The 22,223-nt window shown below is 41.3% G+C and overlaps 1 protein-coding gene across 6 annotated transcripts in view; it reads right to left on the bottom strand.

Annotated features, from left to right (window-relative positions):
* The window catches only part of trioa (trio Rho guanine nucleotide exchange factor a), a 138,107-nt gene that overhangs the window by 44,770 nt on the left and 71,114 nt on the right, over positions 1-22,223 (bottom strand). For 5 of the 6 annotated variants that reach the window (XM_053492917.1, XM_053492919.1, XM_053492920.1 and 2 more), the window contains exons 5-13: positions 20,907-21,099; positions 16,848-17,396; positions 16,234-16,356; positions 11,490-11,681; positions 9,234-9,365; positions 8,896-9,126; positions 6,354-6,476; positions 4,362-4,553; positions 4,067-4,236 (exon numbers count right to left, since the gene is read on the bottom strand). In XM_053492917.1, coding sequence (XP_053348892.1) covers positions 4,067-4,236; positions 4,362-4,553; positions 6,354-6,476; positions 8,896-9,126; positions 9,234-9,365; positions 11,490-11,681; positions 16,234-16,356; positions 16,848-17,396; positions 20,907-21,099 — 1,905 coding nt within the window. Of the gene's footprint in view, positions 1-4,066; positions 4,237-4,361; positions 4,554-6,353; positions 6,477-8,895; positions 9,127-9,233; positions 9,366-11,489; positions 11,682-16,233; positions 16,357-16,847; positions 17,397-20,906; positions 21,100-21,367; positions 21,505-22,223 lie in introns of those variants that run through there. The other variant, XM_053492922.1, reaches the window with a different exon arrangement.

Raw genomic sequence — 22,223 nt, 5'->3', positions numbered from 1 at the left:
AAATGGGGGGGAAAAACTAGAGCTGTCAATTTTAACATGTTCATGCATCAATCTAAAAATTTGAACACATTACTTTTTCTTTAACACAAATAACAGTGGAACCTTGGGTTATAATTTCTTTAACACAAATAACAGTGAAAACCTTGGGTTATAATTCGTTCCGGGAAGTGGGATCGTATTTCAAAACACTCATAAACCAAATCGAATTTTCCCATAAGAAATATTAAAAACTTAAATTATTCGTTCTACAAGATAAATACATAAAAATAATTAACACAAAAAGTTATGAAGTAAAAATAAAACTAATTAACCTGCACTTTACCTTAAAAAAAAGAAGAAAAAAAAATTACTGTGATTAATCGCAATTTTTTAAATACTCTGAATTACTCGTATTATAAATGAGCAATAATAAAAAACTGCATAATCTGTTTCCTCTAACCAGTTTGTCAGGAATTTCTTAATTCTAACATCGCCCACGTAAAAATTTCAATGGAGGTAATCGCAGTCATAGTCTGTAATTAATCACGATTAATCACAATTTTTAAAATACTCAGAATCACTCGTATTATTAATGTGCAATATTATAAAACTGCGTAATCTATTTTCTCTAACTAGTTTGTTGTGCATTTCTTTATTCCAACATCGCACGTTTATAATAAGAGTAAATCTGTGTAGCTTTAAACTGCAATTAATCATAATTAATCGCAGACTATGATTGCAATTAACTAGATTTAAATTTTTAATGGATGGACAGCACTAACAACAACAACAAAAAGAAAAGCAAACTCCAATTACAGCCTTTTCCTAGACATATCCTGGACCGTCTGAGTGCTAGTGCTAACTTTCCTGATCGACAAACGAGCAGAAATACTTCCTTTTTTTTCCCGATTAGTGCAGGTTCCGAGCAATCTCAGCTTTTTTACAGCTACCAAAGTTTTCACGTTTTAAAACTTTGGAGTAAATGTTATGAGAAATAGTACAGAGAGAGTTGAAAACTGTGCTAAAAATTGCAGTGTTAGTGTCTAAAAAAAGGACAGACTTGCATGTGTTTACATATCAGTTGCTAAATAACGAGCTGTACAGGTTGAAGCACTAACACACAAAACTAACACCTGACGCCCATTTCCTTAAGGCAAATCCACATCATTTTTATGACTAGAGCACATTTTTTATACGGAAATACCACTGACACCACACACATTAGCGTGTTAAAAAAAAAAGGAACAGGATGTGCAATATTCTGGCTGGAGAGCTCAAAAACCTGTTAGATATAACACCTCATTTAATTTAAAACCGCATTACATTTTCATCAGTGGAGAACTTGCAATAATCCAAAGCAGTGTATGAACGTACCTTCAACTAGACACAACGGCTTATTAGTTTATAAATTCCGATTTACATTACATTTAGCTTTTTTAAAAAATAAAAAATAAATCAGAATTATATTAAAATTTGGCTGTACTAGATGCGTGTGTGATGTTTGTGAAGGTGTGAGTGACATGTGTAAAGCTCTGCAGGAGCAGTGTGAGCCAGCTGACAGAGAAACAGAGAGTTACACTGCCTGCCTGCCTGCCTGAGGGGTGCTGAGAGACCGAGAGACTCCAGAACCTATAACAAGCTTCTCTTTCTATCCATCTTTCTCTCTCTCTCTCACACACACACACACACACACACACACATACACTTACTTCTCATTCTGAGCTTACATAAGCAGGCAGACCTGCTAAAACTCAGACTTCTGGTTTCTGCTGCAGCACGCTGCGTATACAGTACATCTATGACTGAGATAAATGGATTCTGCAAGCAGGGAAGCGAAACCAAGAGGTCTGTAATTTAACAAATCATACCGCAGCGTTGGGGGGGAAACATGCCAAATTAAGATTTTAATCATTTAGATTTTAATTAGCAAATGATTAAAAAAAAAACCTTTTTTTCTATCCTTGAATTACCTGAAGAGCATTTTTTATAAATGCATCACTGCTACTAAGCTTTCTAACTTTAATTGCATCATAGTGTAGAGTCTACAGGCATTATTTGCTCCAGTTTCTTCTATTTAACACTACTGCTGACAGATTTTGCATTATTATTTTTTTTTTTGACAAACCATAACATCAACACCAACACCATTGGGTGAACTGATCAACACCAGGGAGAAAGGGAGGAGGGGGCGAAGCACAACCCGTCCCATCCGATCTCACAAAAAAGCCAATGGGGTACAAATTACCAAAAAAATTAACAAAAAAAAAAAAAAAAAAACTCAAGCAAAGTACCCAAGACTCCAAACTCACTAAATCCCAACTGATCAAGCACCCATGTGATATACCGGATAATCAAGTCAGATCCATGGAGGACCCCACCCAACCCTGTGACCCACAGCACCCAACATCCTGGTGCCAGAACATGCCGGAGGTCCTGCACAGCCACGCCCCTCCAAGGAACCAGAGACCCCTCATGGCCATCCAGGTCCCCATCAGGTTGTCACTGGATTTCCATCCTTGGATCACTTTTGGTATGTCCTGACCACTGCAGCTCAAGAACGTCCTACTAGAATTGCTGGTTTTGGAGCTGCGTTGGGCCGTTCTCAGAGTAACTTCATTTTCAATGTTACAATGGCGTCTGGGAGTGGGTGGGATATTTTAAGCAGCAAGTGAATGTTTTGTCCAGATTGTCCTGGCTAGACCATTGGATCGGAGCAACTCCAAATACTGCGGGTATTATGGGATGTTTCCAGTCTTCAGTGGTCAGGACTTAGCAAAAGTTCTCCAAGGAAGGAAAACCCAGTGAACTGGTGACAAGGGGGATGGGTGGCCAAGGCTCAGCAAAAGCTGGCCCGTGTTGTCCGATCCAATAGAAGCGCCGGTGTAGTGTAGCTCAAATCGGCTGGTTGCATCACTAACTATTTTGGTGCTGATATCAGGTGGGTGGTCACCAGTGTTAGCCAGACAGCAGTCATTCCCAATCCATTAGTGTGTGTGTGTGTGTGTGTGCGTGTGTGTGTGTGTGTGTGAAAGTTGTCCTACAAGCTCCGCCACCCTCTGTTATTCCTGGTGTTATGCCCCTATCTCACCTATGCGGTTTGAGGGTAATGTAACTGATTACTTTTGGAAGACAGTAATTTTGTAATGTAATTAGTTACTTTAAAAAGTATCATCCCCCAACACTGGAGGTCGCTAACTATTGCGGCTGATCATGATGTTAACGGCTGACGCCGTTTCGTCGAATGATAACACAGACTTCTGTACCATAGTGGTAAAATTCAGAGCTCCTAGTAAACCCTTTCATCGATTTGATTTTCCAAAAAAAAAAAAAAAAAATTTTAACGAGGCCGCCTTCCATAGCCCAGCGTCTGGAGGACGAAAACTGGCTTTTGGAGCAGGACAGATGGCGCACACTATCTCTCCTGTCAATCAGACTCACACCAGCCAATTGTGGTGCAACAACCAACCAAATAAACAAATACCCACAGCCCTCGTATGCAAAACACGGGACTGTGCTTCCGTCAGTCGCGTCTAGTCGTCATCACGCTTATTTTACAGCACACACGCTTACTCAGTCATGTATGTACAACTGCGGCACAAGCCTAAAAAAATTTACAGTTTTTTTTTTCTTAAACGTACATAATGACAATAAATCACATTCAACTGTTTAATAACATTAACCAGGCTTGAGCTGATTTATAGCGAATTGTTATAACTATTAAGTGAAGCGAATTGAACGACAGAAAAACTGTCTAGAACTTTAAAAGTCTTTTCGCACGCAGATGTTACAAACTCCATCTGTCTTCTTTTCCTTTCATTAGACACTTCCATACATCAGGTATAAACTGCTTGTCTGGTAACCACGGCAACAGTCAACATTGAAGAACGTGTAGAACGAGATATTGGCATGATTAAGGTAAAAATAAATTATGTTAAATTAATGTAAAAAGGTTTAAGAGAGCAGGTTTGTGTGTGTGTGTGTCCGTGTCCGTGTGTGTGTGTCCGTGTGTGTGTGTCCGTGTGTGTGTGTCCGTGTGTGTGTGTCCGTGTGTGTGTGTCCGTGTGTGTGTGTCCGTGTGTGTATGTACCTGAGCTGCTGAATGAGATCCTCGCCCTCTTTGATGACGTTGACGGTAACCTGCAGCGTGGTTTGCTGCTGCTGGCCGAATCGCTTGATGAGTTCCTGCACCGCCTCTACTGACTCGGCGTACACATCATCCAGCAGCTCCTTCTGCAGCTCTTCCAGCCACGTCCACAACTACAGCACACACACACAAGCCACATGCCTTAAATCCTCAACTAGGCATTTAACTCTGCAGTGTTTCAGGAGCACATTGATGCTGTTAGATCTCAGTGTGAAAAAATTGTTCCAGTGAAAAGCACCTCTTTCACGTGGGTGTGAAAGGCGACGGACATGTCGAGCAGGACCTTGCGCTGCTCTACCCGCCTCACAAAGTCCTGGATGCGGTCCTCGAGCTGGTGGGCGGCCTGGTAGATCTCCTCCGGGTCACACTCGCCGGTCTGAGCCAACTGCTCCGCCGCCTCCAGGAGCTTATCCGCGTTGGTGTAAGTGTTCTGAGCCACACGCGCACACACAAAAGGTCAAAGCTACAGCACAAACATATAGAACATACACTACACATACACTACACTCGCACATGCCACTTAGTATTTACAGACACTCAAGGAGCAGCCTAATGTTCGTTTAACCTGCGCTATATCTCAATCCATCCACATCGATCTGTCCTAATGTGTCCTAAATGTGACCTACCTGTCTGTATGCTTTTTATATCTATGTCTTTATGGCTTTTAACTATCTATTTATTTATCACTTGCAATTACTATACTAACTATCCAGTTAATTAATCTGATCTGTTCGTTCTGTACAATAAATCTTTATGATTTAAGCTCCTTATATGTATTTCCTCTATTCATCCATCTGCTCTATATTTGTATCATTCAATCTAGCTAATCTATCTGATCTAAATATTCTATACAATATATCAAGATAATATCTATTTACCCATCCATCTATCTTGCTATCTATCTATCTATCCATGTATCTATCCACCCATCCAACCATCCATCCACCTATCAATCTATTCATCCACTTTTTATTCGTCTATCCATCCATCTACCTATCCACCCATCCATTCATCTACCCACCATTCATCCATCAATCTATCTATTTATTTATTTATTTATCTACTCATCCATCCATCCAACCATTCACCTACCCACCCAACCACTCATTTATCCATCCATCTATCCATCTATCTATCTATCCATCTATCTATCCATCTATCAATCTTTTAACTTTTTATTCATCCATCCATCCACCTACCCATTCATCTATCCATCTACCCATCATTCCACCCATCTATCCAAACAACAATCCATCAATCTATCTATTCATCTATCTACCTACCTATCCACCCACCCATCAATCCATCCATCCATCCACCTGACAATTCATCTATCTAGCTATCTATCTATCCATCCATCCACCCATCAATCCACCTACCCAACCAACAATTCATCCATCTATTCCCCTATCAATCTAGCCATTCATCCATCCATCCAAACACCCCTCCATCCATCCATCCTTTCATCCAATCTATCCACCTTTTTACCATCCATTCATTCACCTATCTTTCTTTCCATCCATTTGTATATACACTTACCCATCCCTCCTTTGAGCGACCCTCAACCAATCTGTTCTATCCATTATGTGCAATAAACTGATGATTTATTTATATCTGCTCAATATTTATCATTCAATCAAGCTGATCTATACAATTTTGTCAGTCTATCTATCTATCTATCTTATTTATATTAGCCTATCTATAGCACTCGTCTTAGTATTATACACATTAAATGACATGTCCTTTATGTAAAAAAAAACAATAAAAACACAAACATAACTCAACTTATAACGAAAGCAGCTGCTCGTTTAACACAAAATCTAAATCTGCATTATTCATTTGTTTCCAATTTCTGAATTTTTGGAGGCAAGAGCAAGAGATCCTGCATTACCAACACTATTGCGTGGGTCTGATCACACAACCCTTTAGAAAAAACATGTTGATGTACTGAGCTATTGATTTATTAGTGTATTTCAGACAGCTGGAAAGCTAAACACAACTCCAGCAGGACAGATTTAGACCTGCGTTATAAGAGAGTGAACAGCAAACGTTTTTTATGTTATTAACACGGGAAGTTTTGTTTGATCGAATCAGGGATAAGATGCAGATATAGCAGAAAAAGATAAGCAAAATACATATTTTACAAAAGAATATTTAAGGCAGAGGAAATGAATGCAAGCAAGCGAGAGAGAAAAAGGGAAGAGAAAGAGGGAAGGCGGACGGTGCACACCTGTGCCACTTCCTCAAAGTCCTCATGGCGTTTCTGCAGTGCTCGGGCGCGGTGCAGAGACTTTCCCACTCCGGTGTGCTTACTGAGGAACGCCTCACCATGGTTCTCAATCCAGTCCAGCACCTGTACGTGGGCGCGCACACACACACACACACACAAAGAAATTAACACCTAAACCTTTTTTTTTTTTTTTTTTTTTTACCCTTCCCGCGTAAGACAGATGTGAGGACGGTTTGAGCTGACGACCGCGCGGCACTGAAAAGCTCAACTATGCAGCTGTGCCCAAAAAAGGTGAACACGGAAAGCTTTCCCTCTCTTTCCCTCTCTTTCCCTCCGTCTCGCTGTCACTCATCGAGTGCACTGCACCTGAATGCTGCGGAGAGCTCCGGTTTCCATGGCAACAGTATCCTGCTCTACGAAGTGCTGAGAGTGGTAGTGCGTTCCTCCATATTTCGAACACACACACAAACAAAAGACTCGTACGATTTGAGCATGAGTTTGTCATATGAAGCCAGAAACTACGAGGAGAGAGAGAGAGAAAGAGAGAAAGAGAGAGAGAGAGAGAGAAAGAGAGAGAGAGAGAGGCGCGGACTGAGACTGAACTAAAAAGAGAAAGTAGTGGGGAAAAAAAACCAAGAAGGCAGCACGGGAGGACAATCCTACTATCTAATTATGCGTTTATTTCTGTTGTGTTTACATGAAAATAAATCCGTGGTTTGTCTTGCCAACATGCTGTGGTTTTTTTTTTCTTTCGTCCCCTTTCTGGATGAAAGACATGCTATCGGCAGTAATTACACATTTCTCTACAGCCTGCCCGAACAGACGTGTGCGTGTGAGACTCTTGACTGGTCTTGCAGGCGAACGCTGTGGAAAAAAAAAAAAAGGGCTCACAGTCAACTTAAACAACGCTCAGACAGGTAGAGCTGAGACATCCACTGTGCAACATTACATCAGCAGATTAGCCGGCATCATCCTGCAAACCTGGAGGCTTCGCTTTTAATTATTCATCCTGATCCTTCTTTCCTTCCGCCTTTTGTCCTTCCATCACTCCCTTAATGCTCTTTAAATCCCCACTCGGCCCCACTCCCCTGGGCGCAGCTCGGAAAACTGACGGAGCTCGGCATGTAGTCGGGCTATACGACAGCTACGGCTACAAAGGCATGTGAAAAGATGATTTTATATAAATATACAGAATACACACATACGTGTGCAGCCGTGACAGCTCTAATAAAACAAATATATAAAACCACACCTTGTGCAAATAAGTATATCAATAAGTTTTTTAATATATTCCATGTTAAGATCCCGACTGAGTACTTGTCACGGCTCGCGCCTCAAGCTTGTGTAGCTCCTCGTTTACTTTGTAGGCTCTCTAAGTACTGTAGGTGCAGGTGTGTGAAGGGGCGGGGCCAGCTGGGCACTGCCTCCAGACTGGCACGTGCACATCATCACACCTTTTTTCCATCCTCCCTCCTTTAACCCCTTTCCTTCTCCATTATCCTTAATAATATTTCCTTTTTTCCATAAGAATTCGCCTCATGTCCGTGTCTCCGTGATGCTACCTGTGCGTTAAACCCTTACAGTACATGATCATCTACTACCTTTTACACGTTTTTTATTATTATTATTGTTTGGTTTATCTTCCACACCGCTTATCCTGTACACTTTATCTTAAACCCCTTTCCTGATGACTTTGTGTAAACCCATTAAAAAAAAAAAAATGGAAACATTCACCAGAGCAACTTACATTTTTATCTTATTCTACACCTGAGCAGTTGACAGTTGATCAGGAGCCCAACAGAGACAACATGCTGGTGTGGGTGGTTTAAACCTACAGTAGGGACCATCCAATCATTAGCCCAACGCCTTAACCACTGAGATACCCCCTCCCCCCGCCCTTACGACCTACCCCTGGACCTTATGAACAGTTATTCAAGTACCCTACTGTATATACCACCATCATGTACATAGATACAGTATATTTGTATTATTATTACATACAACATTGTAACTTGTTTGCTTGTGTTTTGTTTTATAATTCATGATCTGGTTGTAGCATTACAACTGTATGTACAAATGTTTTTAATACAATACTTTTTTTTAATACAACCCTTTTTTTTTTACGATACATATGTTTTTATTTACATTTATTTATTTATCATTGTATATTTTTGAAGATTTTCTATTTCAATTCTATTTTATTCTGAAACTTTGCAACTTGGATTTAAAAATGTAATTTTTAAAAATTTTATTTTTATTTGAAATAAATTTAAATTTTATAATTTTTGAAAAATAATTTTATTCTATTCTACCGTTCCATTTCAGGTCATGGACAGTCTTAAAAGCTGCATATCATACTGTGTATGTGACAAACTTTTAATTTGAATTACTCTCTCCATCTGTAAATTTATCAAATAATGTGGATTTTAATAAAAGTTAGTAAAAATAAAAAAAAAATAGGCGAGGGTCTGCGTGCACTCTATTCTTGTGTGTATGTGTGTGTGTGTGTGTGTGTGTCTGTGTGTGTGTTTGTGTGTATTACCTGCTGCACATCCTGCTGAAATACACATAGCTGCAGACGCTGGTGCAGACGCACTTTGCGGTGTTGCCAGATGTTCTCCAGCTGTCTCTGGTGGTGCAGCACCTCGTGGATGATGTCCAGGACGTGGTGCACGGCTTTCGAGTAGTTGGCGGAGGCCGTCAGCGAATCTGCGCTGCCGGGGGTCAAGGGTCGCTGAAGTTTGTCCAGCAAGGCTTTGCCATCTTGACTCACCTTTTGAGTCGAAAAAATAAGTAAGAAAACGGTTCATTGCATGGTGGTATAATTTGATTAAACTGTGGCTCATTCAGACCCCATTGATTAACACGCGCAGATGTTACCTCGGAGTAGGCCGTGGTGATGTGCTCGTACAAGCCCTGGTGGTGATGGATGGCGTCTTCAAGGTCCTGGAGTTCAGAGGGCAGGTCCACCTCTCCACACGCCTTACACCACGAGTCCACGTTACTCATGTACTGCAGGTATAAGACACACACGCTGAAGATATGAAGACGTCCTCGAGTGCTGTTAAACATCACCTACTGTATAATAACGTCCACTTCAGCACAGTCGCCCCTGACACTCAGAGACACAACACTTAATCAACATCCATTTATTAAAGAAAACATATAACGTCCTCTGCGTTACAATGAAGTGTTAGACCATTTAGTAACTGTTTTATGAATATATTTTTTATGTACAGCACAACAATTATTATAATTTTTTATTTATTTATTTATTTTTTTTAAGTCAAGCATACAGGCAAAAAAAAAACAATTAGGATAAAGTATGTAATAAAGGAAAAATACAGTGGCAAGAACCACAGTGATAAAAAAGATTATCTGATGAAAATAGTTTTAAAAACCATGACCTTTGACCCCCCTCCCTGAGGAAAGGCGAAGCCCCTGTTTCTGAAGCTGAAAGAGAATACATGCATGACAGAGACTAAAATCAGCCTTCAAATGCACTGAGATAGAAAGAGAAAATGCTAGATGGGGCAAAAACCGATGGGAGCAGAACCTCCCAGACAGGAAATCTCACACTGCTGCACCAGACATGATGGAAAGATTCCACCAGCAGGAAAAAAATAAATAAAAACACAAAATAGGGCAACCTCTGCTCTCCTGTTTCAGTGCAGTCTCTTATACAGAGAGCAAACGGTATATAACAGGAGTTCTGGGATCTGATTGGTTTAGTGGGTGCTGACCGGCTGCGTGCAGCCATCGCTGTGACTGTGCAGCTTCAAACTGCCAGCTGAATAAACGACTGCATTCACATCGACACACATATTCTAGTGTTTAATTAAAGAGTTTAAATATGACCACAGACAGACAGATAGATGGATAGATTGACGGACAGATAGATTGATAGATGGATAGTGATACAGACAAGTAGATGTATAGACAGATAGAAAGATGAATGTAGAGGTGGATAGATAGATATACAGACAGACAGATACGCAGACAGACAGGTGGATAGATAAATAGACAGACAAATACAGACAGACAGACAGACATAGATAGGCAGAGATAGGAAGATAGAAAGACAGACAGATACATGGATGTTTTACTTTTATTTTATTCCTTTTTTCTTTTTCTTTTAAAAAAGCTTTCATGGTGGACGGCAAAAGTAAAATTTTACTATAAATGGAAACTTGTAAAATCTTTAAATCATAAAAAGATGACTTTATTTATCTAGCATTTCTGGAAGGAGTCTCCAGTTTCAGTGCCTTCTCATAGTCCAAAGTAAAGCTTTATTATTATCATCATTATTATCATTATTATCATCATCATGTGCTACGCAGTAAATCTGCTTCATAATGGAATCCACATCACTTCACTCTGTAGCTGATTGTTTCTCTGTACACCGTTTTATATCTTATTCCCTTCATATTTCTTTGAATGTTCAGTTTGACTCTGAGAGAATCATACTGCACTTTCTATTTTTTTCTGCAACCGATCCTGATATTTTTTAGGAATATTGCAGCTGTTTAATCGACGATCATTTCTATTTTACAGTACACCCCACTTTCCCATTCGGTGATTAATTAATATGAAGAGCCTGAACATGGCTCAAATGCGGCATACCTCCAGTGGGCGGGGTAGACTGTGACTGACACTGAAATCTGAGCGCACATCTCGTGTTCTGACACTACCTATCCGTAAACTTATATTTTACTTTCTTTAGGGTGTTTTGCTCGTATCACATTACTTACAAAGATTTTATTGCACTTTTGGAAACGAGTTAACGTCTTGCCCGTCACCCACACCTTTAATCTTAACGAACATTTTGCTCTTTCTCCTGGTGTCGAGAAGAGTTATAGAAACTGCATGCGTGTGTGTGTGTGTTTGAACCTGAAACATAACCCTGTCTTTTTTAAAACAGATATATTTCATAAATATCCTCATAACAGAATCATTATCTCATCTTCAGATTTCCATTTAACCTGTTTGACCTGCAGCTGAAACCGAACACACCTAGACCACTGAATGATGGGATCATCTAGCTTTTATTTTTTATTTTTTTAAACACTGAGCTTTTGCTTCTTATTATACCCATGCACAACTGGTGTGTGTGTGTGTGTGTGTTTGTTTTCTCACTTGGTCACACTTCTGATGGAAAGTAGCAGACATTTCCAGCAGCGTGCTCCTCTCGTCCAGCGCGGCGGCGAACGCCTTCCACTCCTGCTCGAGTTGACCTGAGATCTGTTTGATTTGCTGCGACGCGTAATGACCGGCCTCGAGCAGTCGGTTCCCGACTGACATGATGCGGTTGATGTTCACGTAGACATTCTGAACACGGACGAGAAACAAGCATTAACAAGCGAAACGTTAAAAACAGAAAGAGAGAGAGAGGGGGATCTACTAAAATTATTTCATTAGCAAATAAATTTTCATTAAATGTAGTACGTCTAATGACCTTTACAACTCTATGACAGTATGGATTTATAATTTAATAAATTCAAATTCAAATTCAAATTCAAATTTTATTTGTCACATACACAAACATACACAGTACGAAATGTAGTGAAATGCATTTTACGGCTGCCATTGACCCTAGAAGAGAATAGGTATACGGTATGGAGACGAATACGAGAGTGCCGTGAGCTGGGACGCATCCAAACTGGTCATTTTTTGCATTTGGATGACACTTGTATTGAGAGATCTCATATCTGCGCAATCACATCAGCCATGAAAAGCACAAACGCTACGAGGGCAAAATCTCCTAAAGCCGTTCCTGTCGCCGCTTCCCCTCCCCTTCCATTTACTGTCTGGCTTTAACGCAGGAAACGATCCTCCAGAAGCTCCTGAAAGCGTGGATGAATCCATGCGCCTGTGGGACGCCGCGCTCTCACAGGAAGAAGTCTTCAAGTTGTTCATTATCGGATGTGTAATGCATCATCACCGGCATTACTGATACAGCAGTTCTCTTCACCAGAAATGAAGCTCTGAGGGAGTCGAGCCGTCTGCGGCGAACATGACATGGACGCTTCTTCGCTGTCAAAACGTGTTCAGTAAAAGATATACCCCTCTACTGTACACCTACTCTGTAGCCAGAGGTAAAAATACAGCTGAGAAGAAGACACTGCGAGGGTGGATACCTTTTTCGGTGGAAAAAGCATCAACTCGGGATGGTGTGATGTGTGATTTCTTTTCTTGCATCACGTCATGACATCCTGGTTTTTCTTTCCATTTCAACCACAGCTACTTGCAAATGATTTTGCAAAACTATTACAATTAGTTATTTATAATATATATAAATATAATTTTTTATTATTATTATAATTTTTTTTATAGTTCCTGGAACCGCTGTGGAGCATCTACAGAAAGTTACTTCCTTCTACTATTTATTTCACAACCCCCATGTTTAAGTTTTCAGATGTTTTTGTATCTCCGTACTCGGGATCAAAACTCATAAAAGCTACAACTAAACAAAAACCACCACCGCCAACGCTGTACAGTAATACATGGGTGATTACCACCCACTTTTTTTTCTCTTTATACTGCTTGTTTCTTTGCACGGAAGGCACTTAACATCCGTAGGACACTTTTGGGAATTCCTCAGGCGTATTGTATTGACGAACGTGTAAATAAAGCCGAATTTGCATAAACACTCCTTGAAGAGGAGCTGCTTAAAAAGCAGTTTTAACAACACCCTAGGCGTTTGTTATTTTATTTATTTATTTATTTTTTGCTAGGGCATTATCATCATCGTTTTGCGCTGCAGATCCAGCGAGTGGGGATAAGGATGAAAAATGTGGAGTATTACTTTAAAGATGATGTGCAGTGCAGGTTTTTTATGAGCTGCTGCAGAAGTCAGAGGCGGTACAGGCTCGGTGCTTGCTCGACAGCATTTTAAGAGCCTGTGAACTCACTGGGGAGGGGCGGAAAAACAGGCCGGGAAAAAAAAAAAGGTTCCAGCAAGTGCTCCCTCCGAAGGGTCCCTGAGCGTTTCAGCCGTTCATAATGACAACAAGGGAAACCAAACGCGATGACGTCCATCTTAGATGCTGTGATATTCTATCAAGTAGTACATCAAGTGATGGATACTAACGATCGTCCCCATTTACGAAGATGGATATGCGCACGTCTGTTCAGAAAGTGTGCATATCTGACTGGCACGCGGTACCAGTCAAAAGTTTGGACGCACCTAAATCCATGGTGTCTTCCGTGAAAAATAAAACAGCACCCTAGGAGTTTTTTTGCTAGGACATTATTTCCGTCACTTTGGGCCTGCGTCGATTTTTAAAAGTTAAATGACACAAAACTCAGAGTGTGTTTATTTCTTTCCACACTTAAAAAAACAATGCCGAAGGCATTTATTTAAAATACACAATAATCTCGTTTGAACAGTTGATAGTAAGATGTATCTGCTCTGTCTTATGTCTCTGTAAATCCTTCATAACAGCTCTAATCTGAGGTGCTGTTTGTTAATTGGTAATTTCTGAGGCTGGTAACTCTAAATGAACTTCTCCTCTGCAGCAGAGGTATGTTTTAAAAGTCTTGCTTTTATATATATATACATACATACATATATAGTTTTAAAACCTCCAATATTGTTCTAGAAAGTAGGAAATAAATCACAAAACAAAAAAACAAACAAAAAAAAACAATTAAAATAAGTTGTGTCCAAACGTTTTTTTTTTTTGGGTATTGTACTTGTGCTCCTAAGTGTGTATAAATTTACATAAACAATCAATCAAACAAACAAACAAAAAAAGACTAATGTAAATCTTCATTTGATTGACTTTGAATACTTTCATTATTTTTTTTACCGTACGCCAACTTCTACGGCTATATTCATGGCAAGAGTCAGTTTTGTTATTTAATATTAAAACTAGAGATGTTTAAATTTATTATTTTTAAGAAACTACATTTGAATTTACTTGTTTAACAGTTTTAACTTATTTTTTTTTAAATGTAAACAAAATAAAAACAAATTCCTTAAAAGAGTAAAAGAGTTACAGTCCAATAAAACATATTTGATGGACAGCTAGGTTCTGCATGATGAACACTGTGGTGGATTTTTCTCTAGACAGTAAAAATGTGTGTGTGTGTGTGTGTGTGTGTGTGTGTGTGTGTGTGTGTGTGTGTGTGTGTGTAGATTTTGAGTGTCCTATCCTGCATCTTGTACAATATATAGTTTGTTATTTAAGCACTGGTCTCATTCTCATTTATTTTTGATATATGCATTTAAAATTGGTTTTAAATCTGCAAAGGGTATACTCCTTTAATGGGGAAATGGCTTGGAGCGAGGCGAGGTCAGGACCGTACGTTGGATGGTGATGACTCCTGGCCGAGTTCCTGTAATGTCCATTTGTGAACGACTGTTCCAACAGACAGATGCGTCCCTTTCGCAAGTTGGCGACTAGTTATCCATAGATTTTCAAAGAACAGGAACAACTGATATACACTGATATACATGTCATTTACTGATATACAGCCTTCTCCAAAACGTTCGCACCGATCAAACATATTACTGCAGCTAAGAGTATCATCTCAAATGTCAATCAGTTTAACGCCTTCACTGACGAGAAATTTCGTCACAAGTCCTGGTTTGACTTGGCCACCACTCATAAATTTATAGTGGTATAAATAGTTTCCATGTTTGCCTTTAGCTTGAGCGGTCATTTTAAGTCAGAATAGTCAGGAGAATTGAATAAACAAAAGCTTAAAGATAAAAAAATAGGCGTGTACTACAGTATGTTTGCTGACCGCAACTCTTCAAGTAAATACAGATACACAGTAAAACCTCAGATTGCGAGTAACGCGGTTTGCGAGTGTTCCTCAAGACAAGCAAAGATTTTTAATAAATTTTGACTTGAAAAACAAGCAAGTCTTGGTTCACGAGTACCAAGTATCATGTATCACGCATGCGCTTCTTGTTTTGACGCCGAGCGTCACGTGATCACAACTGAGCCAACTGTTTTTCTCTCTCTTGCGCTGCAGAATTGTGGGTAATCGTCTCCCTTGCTGCGCGTTAGTGCGCATCACTTACTAGTATAGTTAACATCTGTGCACGCATGTACTGTTAACTATAACACTGTGACCACGTGTGCGTAAAATATTTTATTTTGTGTCTGTGTGTGTGTGTGTGTGTGTGTGTGTGTGTGTGTGTGTGTGTGTGTGTGTGTGCAGGGCACGTGTGGAGCAAAGGCAAGTCTTATTAGAGAGGTTGAAAATCCATTTTCTAGTCTGCAGTTTGTGCCCTTGTGTGCACGTGCATCATTGGACACTGTGCCACACACACAGACACACACTCTTCTCTACACAGAAACACTGCTCTGTTGTGGATCTTTTCAAAGGTAAAGTGCAGGTTTATTGGTTTGTGCGCTCATGCGAGAGCTATTAGCGAAGTTTCTTGCTAATTTTTCCGATAAAACAGTATTTCCGTTAATATGTGAGTGAGTGTGTAAAACTCAAATGAGAGAGGAGGAAGGTTTACAGTGTAAGATGAGAAGAGGGGAGGGGCTAATTCCTGTTCACCTACATACACACAGACACACACACACAGACACATACACACAGACACATACACACAGACACACAGCACCGGCGCGCATAAACGGAAACACTTATCTGTCAGGATTCCTTTTTTCTTCCTTTTTTTTTTTTTTTTAAGGTTTTGTTTTACTTTTATTTTATATTTTGTGTTAATTATTTTTATGTTTTTATTTTTTTGGGCTGTGAAACAAATAATTTGAGTTTCTATTATTTTTTATGTAAAAATTTGCTTTGTTTTACAAGTGTTATGAAATACGAGCTTACTTCCAGAATGAAGCCAAGCCAAGGTTCCACTGTATTTATATATAATACTGGATATTAGATAAGTCTGTAATCTTACCATACAGTTCATGGCAAAGTGATTGTGCTGGGTCTGGAGATCCATGGCGTGTGAGTGATTGTTGCCAATCTCAGTGTATCCTGCCAGAAACAGGCCTTTGTTGTGCATGATCCAGTCAAACATCTGCAAACACACACAACACAAACACGTTTATCTTCTGTAGAAAGTAGAAAGGTTTGTTAGTCATGTCCGGGTCAGCCTGTTGTGTGTGATGATGTTTGGTTGTGCACAGCAAGAGTGTGTCTCCGGGCAACACCCGTGGGATTAAGCAGGTGAGCCGGATTAAAAATAGGACGCTTGAGAATGACCCGATTCTCAGGAGGAAGGGGAAGAAAAGAAAGAAAAAAAGAAAAATCCCAGTGTCTTAGCAACATGCGAAATCCTGCACCTACTACTTGCATCATTCTCGGCGCTTTATTAGTAAAGGAGCACAAAAACAAACACTACTCTAGACGGCAAACAGAGATAAAGACTATTTTGACGTTGGCCCCAGATTCTGATGATAAGGATAAAAAAAAAGCGACACCTTTAAATTAAACTCGAGAAACACATCCACAAAACACTGCATCATAATGATGCGCTAATAATAGACCCCGGCGCCTGTTGTGTCTCACCTTCTCTGCGTCCTGCTCAAAGAGCCGCAGCTGGAAGCACTGGTCGAGCTGCAGCTTGCGCACGTGCCAGGCCTGGTGCAGGTTGTGGTGAGTACTGTGCAGCTGCTCCAGCAGGGCAGTGACACGCGGCACCAGTCCCTGGGTGTCAGCGTTGGGCTGGCCCTGACCCTGCGCCTCTCTCTGGCCGGGTCCGGAGGGTACCGCGCGGCTGGCGTAGCTCTCGCTGCTCTGGATGCGCTGCAGCAGCCGCTGGCCCTCCGCGTCCACCTCCTCCACGGGCGCCTTCATGACCTTCTTCTTGAGGGCCGCGTGCTCGTCGATCATGCGCCTCGCACCCTCCAGCTCCTGAGGGAAGTCCTTGCGCGTGACCGTGGCCTGCATCTCCTCGAGGCGTGCCAACAAGTGCCTGGCGTTGCCCGTGAACTCCTCGAAGGCCACGCGGATCTCTATCCACTCTTCGTGGTTGTAATCCAGGCTACCCTCGAAGTCGGGTGTGAGCTGGGAAGGGTCCACCACCTTGGACAAGCCCTCCAGGGACACCATGGTGGTCTGAGGGTGAGGGACAGAGACGAGAAAAAACAATGTATATATATAAAAAGAAACACAAATAATCCTTACACACACACTCCAAGCTAAATATGCCGTGTGCCATGTGACTCAGCAGCACCCTTTCAGACCGAGTTAATGACCGCTGAGGTGGGACGGCTATTTTTAACAGAAGGCATAAATCTAATTGAACTAAGCTACTTAGGAAGAGCCAAGGGTCCAGACGAGCTAAAAACACATCGAAACACAGCTTCTCGAGTGGGTGTGAAGCCTTAGGCTGGAGCACAAAAAGGCAAATACTCCGAGCTGGGGGAAAAAAACTATATTCAGACACGCGGTTATATATCTGCGCATTCTGCATACATGCACAAGCCAAAAACACCCCTGATCGATTCCGCACACGTGACTTCCAGCAGGTCTGAGCCGGGAGATGAAGCCGTGAGCTGCTCTCGTGCTGCTGCAGTTTAAATCGAACTCACTCTTACTGCTTGTGGTTCACTTAGAGCGCATGTGAATCTCAAAACATTCTTCCACACTAATCTTTAAGGCAGGCGAGAGCAAAATCTCAGTATCGGGTCTAATACGAGTACCGAGGCTAATCTGCGTACTAGAGTTAAAGGGGTTAGTCTGAGTACGGGAGTTAATGGAGTTATTATGAGTAACGGAGCTAATGTGGCTAATTTGAATAAGGGCTGTAGCTCTCGAATATTTGAGTAATCGAGTATTCTACCAAAAATCGTATTGATTAATCGAGTAATCGGATTAATTGTTTGTTTGTTTTTTAGAAAAATCTACCTTTACTTTTTTTAATGCATACAGCACTTTATCAAAAATAAACATCATTACTCACAAAACAAGGAATAGCTTTAAGTTGACTGAGATGAATTAAGTGCATTACAGTGACATACATTCTTTTTTAAAGCCTTTTCTCAGATGCAGAAACTGAAAAAAAAGGTATTTTACATGACTAAGTATTAAAAAAACTGAGGCACACATTAAAATAAATTTTAATGTAATTTTATCGCTGCCTTCCAATTTTGCAGCCCGCAACAGAACGCCTTCTCAAATCAATACACACTAACTGTTTGCGTCTCCGGCCACTTTGTAGGTGACATCAGCGCTTTGTGTCACGGCAAACAAATAATTGCGCAAAAACATAACGCAAGCTTTTAAAATTAATTAGAGGAGAAAAGAGCTCGAAAAGAGTTCGAGGCAGAAGATTTTGCCTCCATCATGTTTTGTAATCAAATTATTTGAGTTAATCGAGGAATCGTTTCAGCTCTAATTTGACTACTGGAGCTAATCTGAGTACTGGGGTTTATGGAGTTAATCTGTATACGGGAGCTAATAACGTTAATCTGAGTACTGCAGCTAATCTAAGTACCGGAGTTAATCTGAGTATTGGATCTTATATAGTTAATATGAATACTGGACCTAATGGAGCTAATCTAAGTACTGGCATAAATCTGAGCGTCCGACATAATCTGAGTACTGAAGTAGAGGAGTTAATCTCAACTACCGTCAATAGTTGAGTACTGTCGCTAAAGCTAATATGAGTATTGGGGTTTATGGAGTTAATCTGCATACCGGAGCTAATCTGAATATGGGATCTGATGGAGTTAATCTGAGTACCGGAGCTAATCTGAGTACATGTGCTAATCAAAGTACCGGCGCCAATCTGAGTACCAGAGCTAATGGAGTTATTTCGAACACTGGAAGTAATATGAGCACAGGGACTTATGGAGTTAATCTAAGTACCGGAGCTAATCTGAGTACTGGAGTTACTCTGAGTGCCAGACATAATCTGAGTACTGAATTTAATGGAGTTACTGGAGGTTATGACACTAATCTAAATACCAGAGCTAATCAGAGGACTAAATTTAAAGAAGTTACTCTGAGTACTGGAGTTCATGGCGCTAATCTGAGTACCGGATCTAATCAGAGTACTGAATTTAATGGAGTTAATCTGAGTATTGGAGTTAATGGCGCTAATCTGAGTACCGGAGCTAATCAGAGTACTGAATTTTAAGGCGCTAATCTGAGTCCTGGAGCTAATCTGAGTACTGGCGAGAATAGAGCTAATCTGAGTACCAGAGCTAATCTTAGTATTAGAGTTAATAGAGTCAACCTGAGAACAGAAGTTAATTTAAGTACCAGAGCTGATCTGAGTACTGGAGTTAAGGGAGTTAATCTCAACAGAGCAGTTAATCTGAGTACCAGATCTAATCTGCTTTGTTTCTGAGAAGCGCCGTTTCCCCTAAACATGTTAGAAATGAGAGATCAGCGGCTCCACTCAGACTAAGTCTCATTTAATTTCCACAATCAGACACGTCTGTCTAAGCCATTTGGGAAAATTGAAGCACGGTCTGTTCTGCAGAGTCACATAAAGAAAGAGGGAACGATGGAGAGAGAGAAAGAAGGAGGGACAGAGAGAGAGAGAGAGCAGATGGACTGACAAAAGCGAGTGGGCTTCAGCACGGCTGTGTGAAAAGGCGACACTGAGCTGTCTGCCTCTCCTCCTGAGTTCCATTAAATACACACTACAGCTACACTTTCATCTACTGTATACACGCGCGCACACACACACACACAGCCTGACTGCTATACAGTGTGTACATCTCTCTCACACACACACATTTTATCACTATATTACACAGTACATGTCATTATATTACATACAGTAGTATTACATAGCGTGTACATCTCAAACACACGCACGCACACACTCAGAGCGCTCTACAGCAGCCTAAACCAACCCATACAGTATTCACACCCACATACAATCTTATACACCTATACACACACAGCCATACATCACTGCAGCACAGCAACAAGAAAACAGCCTGGAGCGTGCGCGCACACACACACTCTACTACACTACAGCATCTTGCTCAACAAACGCATGTATATGAACAGCATCACTATTCCACAGGAAACAGAAAATAGCCTTCAATCACACACACACACACACACCTCTAGGACCCAGAAACCAACTGGCTCACCACAATAACAAACCATAATCTCTCTTCATCCACACTCAGCCACTCACAATGCGCACACGCGCACACACCGTGATGACAACAAGCTCACTAGAATAATACGCTAGAATGTCTCATCATTTTTACTCTGTTACACACAAAAAACAAAAACAAACAGTACCCAGAGGAAAAACTACTCGCTACAATAACACAAATATCTTTTCCCTCTCATTCTCATCTGCGCTCTCTCTCTGTCTCTCTCTCACACACACACACACACACACACACACACACACACACACACACACACACACACACACCCTTACTTCTACGGCGCAGAAATAATTCAATCACATCAACACGAAGCAAACACACATGCTAAAAACAAAACAAAAAAAAACACCAAAAATGATTTCTATTTTAAGAAACCGTGATGATGTAAGAGGAGCTGCGAGTGACCCACAACGCCTTGAACCCACACGACACCGGGAACGAAACTGGGCATCGGTTTGTAGACGACATGTCAGACCCGTACCTCAAACTCGAACTTGGAACTGCCGAAGTTGGTCCTCTGTTTCTGCCAGAAGTTGTCGGGTTTGATGATGAGCGCGACGTGGATGCAGCAGGGGAACGACTCCTGCAGGATCTTCAGCAGCGGCTTGATGGAGTCCCACTTGGAGCCACGCATGTCCACGATGACCGTGAAGCCATGTTTACATACGTCCTCGCTAGAAGAAGAAAGGAGAGAGAAGAGAGCGCGAGAGAGAGAGACAGAGACAGATCAGTGCTTGCATTACATAACCCACTCAGCATTGTTCCTCCTCTCTCAGGATGCTGCGAGCTGGAAGAACAGAAAATACATCAGGACAGAAAACAATTAATAACGCGCTCCTGTTTTTCATAATGAAGGCAACGAGAAAAAGTAGAAATATATATATATATATATATATATATATATATATATATATATATATATGAGCGGTGTTATATGCTTACCGACAGAGCGTACGTAAATGGGGAGCGTAAACAGCTGGCGGAAACCTTCGCGACCATCTGTGTGCGCCGATAGAAACCCTCGGTCTCGCCCGCTAGCGCATCGCCACTCTGTCAATCACCTCGGGTAACGAGCGCGCACCGAGGGATCGAGCCTAGCCGTCCTGCATCCGCTCCATCAGCAGGCGCGCAATGCAGCCAGTGCAACTGCGACACTGTTTTCCTCTCATGCACTCGCTCTTCTCTCGCGCGCTCTCTCACTCTCTCTCCCACCCACACGCACCCTCACTTGCCCTCCCCAATTCTTTCTGCGTTTGCTCTCTGTCACTCTTAAGCTCTCTCGCTCTCTTTCTCTGCTGATAGGATTAGCTCAGATACTCCATCTCTCTCGCTCTCTCTCGCTCTGGTGTGACTGTGTGGGTGCAGGGAATGGAGCTGAGAAGAGAAAGCGATGATGTTGAGGAGGAGGAAGGTCTGTTGGCAAAAGCTGGAGCGCTGCAGGTTTTTCAGAGTCTGGCCCACGCTCCGGCTCATGCACATGCCGCCTATCTTTCCCTTTTAATCCAGCCTTTTTTTTTTTTTGCATCCCTCAGTGTCGATTCCTTCTCTCTCTCTATCTCAGGTGTTACACTCCTCCATCAGATGCAACCACTCTAACCAACCAATGACGAAACAACCACAACAACAAAGACTATATATAACTACAGAGAGCAGAGCATGCAGCTGTAGTGGCATCGGGCTGATCCAAGTCATTAAAATTATTACATTTGGAGAAGAGTGCAGGTCGTCCCCGACTTACAGACAAGTTCCGCTCCGGGAGCACGTTTGTAAGTCGGATTTAGTCCAACAAAGTGAGTCT

The sequence above is a fragment of the Clarias gariepinus genome, chromosome 3 (assembly GCF_024256425.1).
Source record: "Clarias gariepinus isolate MV-2021 ecotype Netherlands chromosome 3, CGAR_prim_01v2, whole genome shotgun sequence".
NCBI classification, from domain to species: domain Eukaryota; kingdom Metazoa; phylum Chordata; class Actinopteri; order Siluriformes; family Clariidae; genus Clarias; species Clarias gariepinus.
This window is presented reverse-complemented; position numbering and strand designations above follow the sequence as displayed.